Source organism: Telopea speciosissima, chromosome 5 (genome assembly GCF_018873765.1).
Source record: "Telopea speciosissima isolate NSW1024214 ecotype Mountain lineage chromosome 5, Tspe_v1, whole genome shotgun sequence".
Taxonomy (NCBI): domain Eukaryota; kingdom Viridiplantae; phylum Streptophyta; class Magnoliopsida; order Proteales; family Proteaceae; genus Telopea; species Telopea speciosissima.
Genome location: NC_057920.1, coordinates 22,939,989 through 22,950,080, shown reverse-complemented (window position 1 = coordinate 22,950,080; position 10,092 = coordinate 22,939,989). Strand labels below are relative to the sequence as shown.

Genomic DNA, 10,092 nt, shown 5'->3' with positions numbered 1-10,092 from the left:
CGGGTATAGTTCGAATTTTATCGGATGTCTCCGTTTGGTTGTAAAGGGGTAAGTGTAAGCATCTCCCACGATCCAAGGGCTACTATCCTGCTTGCGTGGGAGATTCTTAACCAAACTCATTGGACAAAAAACTTTCTCCCTTCAAATTTTTTTTTTTAAAGTGTATTAAAGAATTGGATCTTTTCCATAGGCACCTAAATGACCAATATGATTGAGAGTTGGATCTTTTCCTAAGGCACCTAAATGACCAATATGAGTGACTATTGGAAGACATAGTGTCAACCAACATGTTTTGTAGGAAAAGCCGAAAGGACATGGTTTTTGGACATATCTTTTGGAGATAAACCCTTGGTGACATCTTTTTTTCCTCCATATATCAAGGTTTTAGGTCTCGGTTTTGCCCCTAGTTTCGCTAGGCCACGAACCGAGTTTTGACGAGATCATAGCGAGTTGGTGTATTTTTTTCCGTCTTGAATCGGTGGTGGGTTTCAGTGGCCTTATGGCCAAGATAGGTCCTGAAACTTGACACCCACCCTATTTTAGGTCTTCTAAACACAATGAAAACATCAATTTTACCAACATCAATTTTACCAAATTCAAACCCAAAATGGTATTTTGATTTCGAACCCTATGTTGGTAGTTGGCATAGGTGAGCTCTACCTTAGGCTATTCCACACAATGTTTAGAACACATATAATTAAAGTAGAGGTGTGAAACAACTTAATTAAGCATTAAGAATTAAAAAACATCAAACTATAAACCATTTAAGCATTAAGCATCATATTCATAATCATACATGGTGATGGTTTGACGGTTTGTTAATAATTATTAGAAACTTGGAAAGAGACATAAATTAAACAAATACAAGTGTAAGTGTGTAACAAGTCCTACCATTTGAGAGTAGCTAGTACTGAAAACTACATAGTCAACAAACAAGTATTGATCATGAATTTATGAAAAAAAGCATCAAAACCCTCTCTTGATGTTGAAACTTTAATCTTGATTCTCCAAGCTTTGATCTTCAATTGAAGTAAGCACCAAAACCCTCTCTTAATGTTTCATTTGAGGTGAGATATACCAAAAAAAAGTATCAAAACCCTCAACTCCAAGTGTTTTTTCTTCATAGCAGAGCGAGATAGAGGCGAGATTTTGAGTTGAGGTCGAAATCTCGTTGAGAGGGTGCCTTTTTATAGCTTGGTTTTCTATTGAGTCGAATGGAGATCGAGATATTTCACCTACCATCTCGTCTCAAGACTTCATGAAATCGAGTTTTTTTCGAGATCTCGCCGAGATCATGTACATGCCATATATAGAGAGGGTTAAGCCCATTTCTCCAACATTTGAGAGGTAGTCTCAACTTTTGTTTTTCTCATAGTTTTATCCATTATAATTTTGTATCCAAATGAGTGTTGTCGTGTCCCGACCTCAATTAGCAAAAAACGTGTTCCCGTTTTTTACCATTTTAAACATGTTTTGTCGTATGTTTCCCAAATATATTGGGAAAAAGGCAAACGAAAAGCATTACCGTTTAAAACGCATTTAAAACACGTTTCCATTTTTTTGGCGTTTTTTAAGACCTTGGAGACTTGGACTTGTTGAACAATGGCTTACTTAATTGACAATATCTCTCTCTCCCAAACTTTAATTGGCCTGATTCTTTCATCGACGTAAAGATGGCTCGAAGGGCTACATTTTTCATGATATTACCTTCAACTCAAGATCAAGGCACGGACACCAAAATTAGAAGCTTGTATTTTAAATAAAAGTTCCTCAATTTATTTGAGAATAGTGCCCTTTTTTTTGTTCTATTTTTTTTATTAAATATAAACGTTTAAAACCCGCACCGTCTATTTTCCGTTTTTTATCGTTCTCTGTTTTATTTTTACTATTTAAAACCTATACCGTAAAACTCCATTTTTTTGTCATTCCCTTTTTGCTAACTATGGTCCCGACGTGGTCTAGTAAGCGAGTGCAACAACAAGAATCCAGTTTGCAACAAAAAGGATGTCTACACTTTTAAGGAAAGTGTCCGTGGAACGACTCAGGCCCATCAATTCCTTAAATTTCTCCATGTATTTTTAGGTTTGTAATGTTGTATTTGGTATTTGTCGTCAATGTATCGATTGGTTTGTCTAAGGTTCAAATAAATACTCTATCCCCCTTATTTACATGTGATATCATGTGTGGTTTGGATAATTATTTCCAAACAAGCACTCTTCGTGTTCGTCGACTTGAAACATCAAACAACCAAGGGATTGGCATCAAGCACTATTGCCGCTCTCCTCATGTCTCTATTTGGCTATGGTTTTAGAATCCAATTGCAATTGACCGATCTCGATTTCGATTAATGTTGATTCTTTCAGCTGATTTTGAAATCACCGTGAACGTTATTTGATCTTTATTTTTTGCCATTATCCTCTCCAATTCCCTAAAACTGTGCAGTGTGGCAGTTCGGGGTGGAGATGTCGACACATGGCAGCACAGACATCCAACGATGCCAAGCTCAACAAAAAAAAAAAAATGGAAGTCAATGAGCTCAGACCGTTGGATGTCAAAGCTACCATGTGTCGAAATCTCCACACCGAACTACCGCACTGCATAGTTTAGGGAATTGGAGAGGATTAAATCCCCCTCTTCGACCCCACTGTGGTAAGCACCAATAAGACCACCAAAACCCTTTGTGGCACTAGTGTGGTACACAAAGGAATGGGTGATCATTGGTCCAGTGCTTCGGGCGAAACCAATTCCCAGGGTGTGACAGGCGGTGTGTACAGGGACCGCGTACATATTCACCGTGGCCTGCTGATCCGCAATTACTAGCGATTCCAACTTCATTTTCCCGAGTTGCAGAGAACAACCCGAACTGAGGCAATCTTTCCAGATTCGCTCCGCCATGAATGGTTCTTTGATCTTTATTTTTTGCCATTACCCTCCCCCACCCCCACCCCCACCCCCACCCCTTTTAGTAAATAAAATAGCATAAAATCAACTAATCTTCTACAGCAAGATCTACTAGTCTGTCGTTTGGATCAAAGCTCCAAAAAATCACAGATATTTGGAAATATTTGCTTCTTCCTGGTTTTATAGGATTTCATTTCATTAATAAAAATTCTAAGATTTTATCATGGTTGCAAATCTTGTGCGTAATGTCAGTGCATTGATCTGGGCTGTATGCCCTGCTGCAAGTGCTCTAATCCAACTATGAATGAAGCCATCAACCCTAACCAACCCCAAAACAGCAAAACCCTCATCATACCACGAAAATGCACCTAGTTAGGAAGCAGGGGAAAGTCACCCTTAACTGGTAACAGCCAAAGCCTCCCCCCTCTCCCCCCCTAACCAACACACACCACCTCCCATCCAAAAAAAAAAAATTTGTGAGGAAAAAAATTATTGCTACGAATCTCATATTGTCCTCCCCATGGAAACAAACAGCCCTTCAGTAGAACAATAATGATACCTTAAACTCCATCAGATAGGCAAAGAAAGCCAGGACTCGAGTCTTCGCATCAAACCAAACCCTTCCCTCCCCCCCCCCCCCTCCTTCTCTTTCTGTTGAAAAGGATTATTTCATTGAAGAAACTAGGAGGCACCTAAACAGCTTCTCAAAACTAAAACCAGAACCAGAGAGTCTGAGAATCAAACATCCAGTTCTGCTGAAGATGGTCACTGTAGTGAACTCATCCCCATGACACATTGCAGCGAATAGCATTGAGCTTCCATATTATGCTATCTACAACAAACATATTAAACACATCCATCAAGTTAGACAAAAACTGTTTAATATCAAGAAGAATCGGAAAGAAGACTCATTGCCATGACTTGTAATCTTCATTGGTCCATTTCACCCCTTGTGCTTCATTGCATCTGAGCTGCTCTGCAGCTTCTCTACTCACCTGTCCCTATGCGTTGGTATTTTCTTTTTTCTTATCTCTCTATTTTGAGCATCTTCTCAATACCAAGTTGAGCCATCATCATTAAACTCCACTTCGGGGGTCAGACAGAAAGATAGGAGCAATGTGAGCACTGCCCTCAAGTAGACCATATAGGACCTGGCGCCCCTATCAATGAACCCAAACTGCACCTTAAGATCTTGTAATACATTTAATCCTGAAGGTTTATCATTCAGTTTCCCATTTAATTACAGATCAGGGAGCTGGAAGAGAGAACAAACACATGAAAGAATAAATAAGACCACCAACCAAATTTACTGAAAGTTACTGAGTACACTATTATGTCCGAAGAAATGTCTTATGTTTCTACCTTTTTCTTTCCCCCCCCCCCCCCCCCAAACCACTTTCCTCTATTTTTTTTTTTTTTTGGATAAACTGTCCGATATTCTATCAATATACATTAAAGTCTTGTAGGGTTGAATTCAAGGTCTCTGTTCAACTGAAAGTAATACGCTCAAAAAGAAAAAAGAGTATAAAGAGGAAAAGAGTTCCAAAATAATGGCATTGTTGCTAAAATAACTAGCATCTGATGCTTATGGCATAGAGAAGGTTAGTCTGCAGATCCAGAATCCTCCTGAAGTCGCTGTCTGATATTGTGGCCTATCATCTCCATAAATTCCTGTCAAAGCAAAGACATCTTGCACTTCTGAGCTCAATGACAAGAAAATACCATTGAATACAATATATGAGGTAATTTACATGATAATCTCTCTATCTAGGCATCTAGCGCATGCACAATAGAACCAATCTACAATGACAGGTGTATATGTTATTATGTTAAGACATGCCATACAATGATACAAATAGATGGAAGATCAGAAAAATGAGAAATACATACATCAGCAAGATCACTGTTTCTGCACAGTTCTTCTACAAGATCTTCAGAACCATTTCCATTGCTATACATTCGGGCAGCATTTTCAACCACAGAATGGAAGACGGTTGCAGGTGGATCACCGCGCTCAATCCTCAGTGCCGTCTGCTGGAGGTCAATCTGCAAAACATAACAAGTAAAACCAGTCTAAATCTAAAATCAGTCAATACACACACACACACACACATAAGCAGGTTATGTTTCCGTTTCTAACTATGCTTTCATATAAAAGGGAAAAAATACGGCAAAAAAAACAAGCACGGGGATTCGTCAAACCATAATAATGTTGAAAGAGCAGGGAGTGTGTACCATTCATTTATTGGTCCCGCTTCAAATCATCAATAATAGATTGTGAACAGTCGTTTTGGAATTTGGAGAATCAAATAAAAAATTAATTCGTGATGTATAACTGTGATTACAAGAATTCCATTCTTTCCATATGCTGGAGGGGGGGGGATATGGAAAGATAAAAATAAAGTAAGAGATTCCTTCCACTAAGATCAACACAAGCTACAGATACAAAAACCAAAAAAGGAAAGGGCCAAAACAAAATGCATGTCACGTTTTTTGCAGGTCCTTGGTGAGGTGGACTAGAGATGGTCCTAACCTTCAGCATTTTTTGCACATAGCGGTCAATCTCAGACTCAAACCCACATCTTCACACTTGCAGTCCGAATCACAGAGAGGGACCACATATTAAATTACATAGTGGACAAGAAGAATAAACCAAATACTGGCAATAAAATAAATAAATATAATAGAAGGAACATGTATGCAAGGACTTAAAATTTGTGAAGATCCAATGAGATCTTGTAATTTGAATCTACGTTCATGAATCACTGGTTAAAGAGAGAATGTTGCATCAGAACCAAAGGATTTGCACTACAGACCCAATCAGAAGAGAGGGATGAAAAACAGAAAGGCATATATGCAGGGTATATCAACCAAAATAACATCTGCATGTCTTGCCCCCTCTCCAAGCTTGGCTTGTAGGGTAATCTCCAGTAACTCAGATTCCAGTTAGGCAAAGAGAGAGGGGGCAATTAAAGAAGTCAGAAAAGGCATACCTCAGAACTCCAATCATTTGATCTGCCATCACTAGCTGCCCTCTGCTCATTACATTGTGGCTGCTGTTCAGGGTTGACAGTTTGTAGAGATTCTGCCTGGATTGAACTACTTGTAAGAGCCTGGGACACAATTGGCATCATCTGTTGAAGCATCCTAGAAAAATCCATGCCATGGCTTTGGCCAGTACCTGACCCTGAAAACATGTTGCCAATGTCTTGGCTTTCAACCTGTTGAGCAATCTGATCAAGTGTATTCCTCATTACTGGGCTCTGTGTGAATTGCTCCAGCATATTTCTCAAGATGCCAGGTGAACCAATCCCTGCTTGCTCTGACACGCCAGCCAATAAACCATTTAGAGCTGGGCTGTTAAGAACCTGAGACATTACACTAGTTGCATCCACTTGACGATTGGAACCCTGGCCTTCTGATGGCATACTCTCCGTAATCTGTCCAAGCACAAAAGGAAGTTGCCCTACAGAAGGACCACTTGTGCCATTCCTATTTGCATTTGAACCCTGGGACAAAAGAGTCTGCAAAACTCGCTGCCCATTGGCAACGGTTTCTTGACTATGATTGACAGGAGGTGCACTGGATGTTCCCCCAGCATCTTTCCCTTGCGATTTTACGCTTTGTCTCTGAGCACATATGGGAACTTAGATTTATAAGAAGCCACAACAACCAAATAAAGACACATAAAGAATGAAAAGGAGATCTGTGCCCCCTTATGTGAGGCACATATGCTCATCAATCTGAACAACCTAGCACCAGTTGACCAGGCACAATCAGATGTTCAGAATTGTAACTGCTTTTAAAATAAGTTATGTCAAAACTAGGCAAATCATCATATAAGAAGAAGGATAAAGAAGATATTAATTACATAGGAGAATGCACAGGCACACCATTTTTCACTTTCTTTATGAATAATGTTTTTACTCGGCCCATGTACTAATATTAGAATTAGCTTAATACCTGCAATTATTATGACAATGCAGATATTAATCTCAGGCTTCCACCCATTGAAGAGGCAAGTCCAAAAGCAATGTCCTACTTTGGTTTAGCACTAACTAATGCTCAGCTGGTACAGATAGAGAAACCTTTACACCATATGTGTGGACATAAAAAAGACTGCTAGGTCTGATGTCACAAAAGGAGTGATTTTCATCCTCCTAAAACATTTCATTAATGATTCACAAATCTCTCCCCTTCCCCACCCCAAAAAAAAAAGAAAGAGAAATTGATAATATGAACCTCACCTTGGGTCGCAAACCTCCAAGCCCTAATCCCAAAGGAACATGCTCAGCACTCTCGGTAGGATCATGGCTCTGCCTTGATCCTGTAACATTCTCTGAAACAAGTACTGATTTACAAGAAACAGTTGATTCTCCACTGGGGCAGCATGAAGAACCTCCCTCAGGTTGGGGCTTCTTGTCATCAAATTTCTCAGCCTTTATCTGCAGTAGGTAGAAACCACCAAAATAAAGAAACAAAAATAAAGTAGGCATCTGTTAGTGAATTCCTGCATCAGCTGAACTACAAAGAAAAAATTGAAAACTCGATCAAAGACTGGAACCTTTATTAGAGATATAACCATAATTCAAGTTTCTTTAAACACGTAAACCCTTCAAATCCTCATAATCAACGAAATTTTATTTCACAAAAGAGCAATGTCAAGTCCATGCAGAAAAGTACCGGCAGCCCTTTTGCATCAGAAATGCAATCACGTCCAGATACACTGGCCTCTTGAGCTTCATCAGTTACAATGCATTCCTGCTGACGATCCCCTACATTATCTCCAGTGCCAGATCCACTGAATGAATCCTCAATTGCAGAAGCTTCTGATTGGCCTGGCTACATGAAATTATTTAATATTCACCACTCGGAAAATTGCTCCATTTTAGTAGTATTGGATTTCAAGTTACCTGATGGAGCTTGATTCTCTCTCCTCATGTTATCAACAAGATTTCTAAGGTGTGTATTAATTTCAGCCACAGCATTGGTGAAGGAAAGTGATTCAGAGTTTAACTCAGCCACAGCATTGGTGAAGGAAAGTGATTCAGAAGGTGGCTGTGAAACAGAAACACCTGGACCAGACTGTGCTTCATTGGATACAGTTCCACCAGAAACCTGTCCAGGGACCATAGTGCTAGAGTTTGACAGCTGAGATCTTGCATGGACCGGGTAGAAAAAACTTCGAACTTGACCTGCTGCTTCTGTAGAGGATCGGGATGGAACAGCAGCTGCAATGACATTTCTCATAGGCAGTACCCGCGCAGGACCTGAATCACCTGCACCAGCCCCATTAGGATGTTCCCCTTGACTGCCTTCCCCAGTAGATGCCCTGGGACCAACTAATAATGCACCATGCGGAAGCGCTGTACCTGTTTATCAAATAAGGTGTAATATCAGTTTATCTGAAAAATTAAAAGATCAAATGCACCTAAGAAGTGCAATTTCTCACCTGCATGTATATGAATGTTTACGTTTCTAGGGGCATCTCCAGGACCGAACGTGCCTAGGGTTCCTTGATTTACAAAAGTAGCTGGAGAAGGACCAGCAAAAAGGGAGCTGGTTTGAAAAGGAAATGGCTGAGGAAGAAAAAGAAAAAAAGGCTAAATTAAACCATATTCAACATAGAATAAACACAAAAAAATTGGAAAAGGTAAAACTTTAATTGCTCCAGTTTGAATAGATATACATTTATACACAGACCTCAGGTTCCACCACTCAAGCTCACAGACGATATTCCGATGACAAAACAAAACAAATCATACTTAAATATGATTTATCAAAATTCCTTTGCTAGAACTCACAACAGTTTTTCCTAATAAATCAGAACAACAAAACTACAGTTAAGAGGGTAACAATCAGGTGATTTTCATATGAGGACGTCTCATGGATGAGAACCACCAAAAGGTCAGTCTTAAATTTTCCTGCCTCTGCATGTGTTCAACATTTCATTATACATCATCACTGGATTGTAGTGAATAAAGGACTCTAACATAACATACATCTTTAGAAGGTTTTTAACTAACCTGAACCATTATAGGATTTGGCCCTGATGGAGATATATAAACTGCAGGGCCAGCATTCACCACAGATTCAGCCTGCAGTTAATACAAAATTAGTCCTAAAATATAGTTCATACTAATAATAATAATAAAGAGGGAAGAGAAAGGAGAAGACTATAACTGGTGACTGCCCCATACGCAGTGTCAGAGTTGTGCGACCAAGTTCTAAAAGCAGAGCACCTAAATGTTGCATTGCTAGCCCTACTTGCACTGACTCTGTCTGAATTTGGCTGCGTACAGCAGGATCAGCAGAAGCTCCTTCTCTTTCCAAACGTCCTGCAATATGCTACAGAGTTGCGGCAAATTATGATTAACACATAATCAATTCCTAAAATGGATAGCTAAGGATCTAGAAATAAACAATTGTCCATTGAAATGATTGGCAAACTCATGCATTTAAATGACTCCTTTTCCCCAGCAACAACTTCCATGCACCATTAGGTGGCAACAACATACCAAGATCACAGAAACAATTACCAAATATTGATAATAGCAGATACATAAAAATTGAAGGATGACAACCAAACTCATGTACGCCTAATCACTATCCAAAAAAAAATTAATCCCTACAGCATTAGAAATCTGTAATTTACGATCAGTACTTTTGGTCTTACTACAATGGTGAATTTTATACTTTATGGAGTTCATTACTATATAATTCTTGGTGACCACATAATGCCATATCACCATCATAACAGTAATTGGCAGACTATACAAACTGATGAACATGTGGAAGAATGGGCACCAAGAGATATTGCCTAATTAGCACCACATCAGTCCCCCTCACCAAAAAGATGGGCTTCCCAAGACAAAGAAATCACAAGAATAAAGATTTTACAACCTTTGTTACTTCATACTTTTTGTCACTTTTCAAAACAGTTAAACAGAGAAACCATTTTCAGTAACTTCAGATTAAGTTAGCCCAGTTACGTCAGTTCCAGAAAATTTCCTAAAGAATCACTTAAGCATAAAAAGATCTAGGTAATATTTTTTGGGGAGTCATATTAATAGATTTTTGTCTTTCTTGGAGATTTAAGTCGATCATTTTAATTGACATAAGAGTCATCGGTTTTGATAAGCTAGATTTGAGTTCATAGAATACTTTTCTTTTGTGCCACTTTTGTCTGAG

The 10,092-nt window shown here is 39.1% G+C and overlaps 1 protein-coding gene across 1 annotated transcript in view; it reads right to left on the bottom strand.

The window, feature by feature from the left end:
- Positions 1 to 4,421: 4,421 nt before the first annotated feature.
- Positions 4,422 to 10,092, bottom strand: part of LOC122661938 (ubiquitin-like domain-containing protein CIP73) — a 41,679-nt gene continuing 36,008 nt past the window's right edge. Inside the window, exons 9-17 of the mRNA XM_043857457.1 lie at positions 9,085 to 9,249; positions 8,928 to 8,999; positions 8,354 to 8,480; positions 7,815 to 8,273; positions 7,585 to 7,739; positions 7,149 to 7,349; positions 5,895 to 6,530; positions 4,792 to 4,947; positions 4,422 to 4,572 (exon numbers count right to left, since the gene is read on the bottom strand). Coding sequence (XP_043713392.1) covers positions 4,504 to 4,572; positions 4,792 to 4,947; positions 5,895 to 6,530; positions 7,149 to 7,349; positions 7,585 to 7,739; positions 7,815 to 8,273; positions 8,354 to 8,480; positions 8,928 to 8,999; positions 9,085 to 9,249 — 2,040 coding nt within the window. The 3' untranslated portion in view covers positions 4,422 to 4,503. The remainder of the gene's footprint in view (positions 4,573 to 4,791; positions 4,948 to 5,894; positions 6,531 to 7,148; positions 7,350 to 7,584; positions 7,740 to 7,814; positions 8,274 to 8,353; positions 8,481 to 8,927; positions 9,000 to 9,084; positions 9,250 to 10,092) is intronic.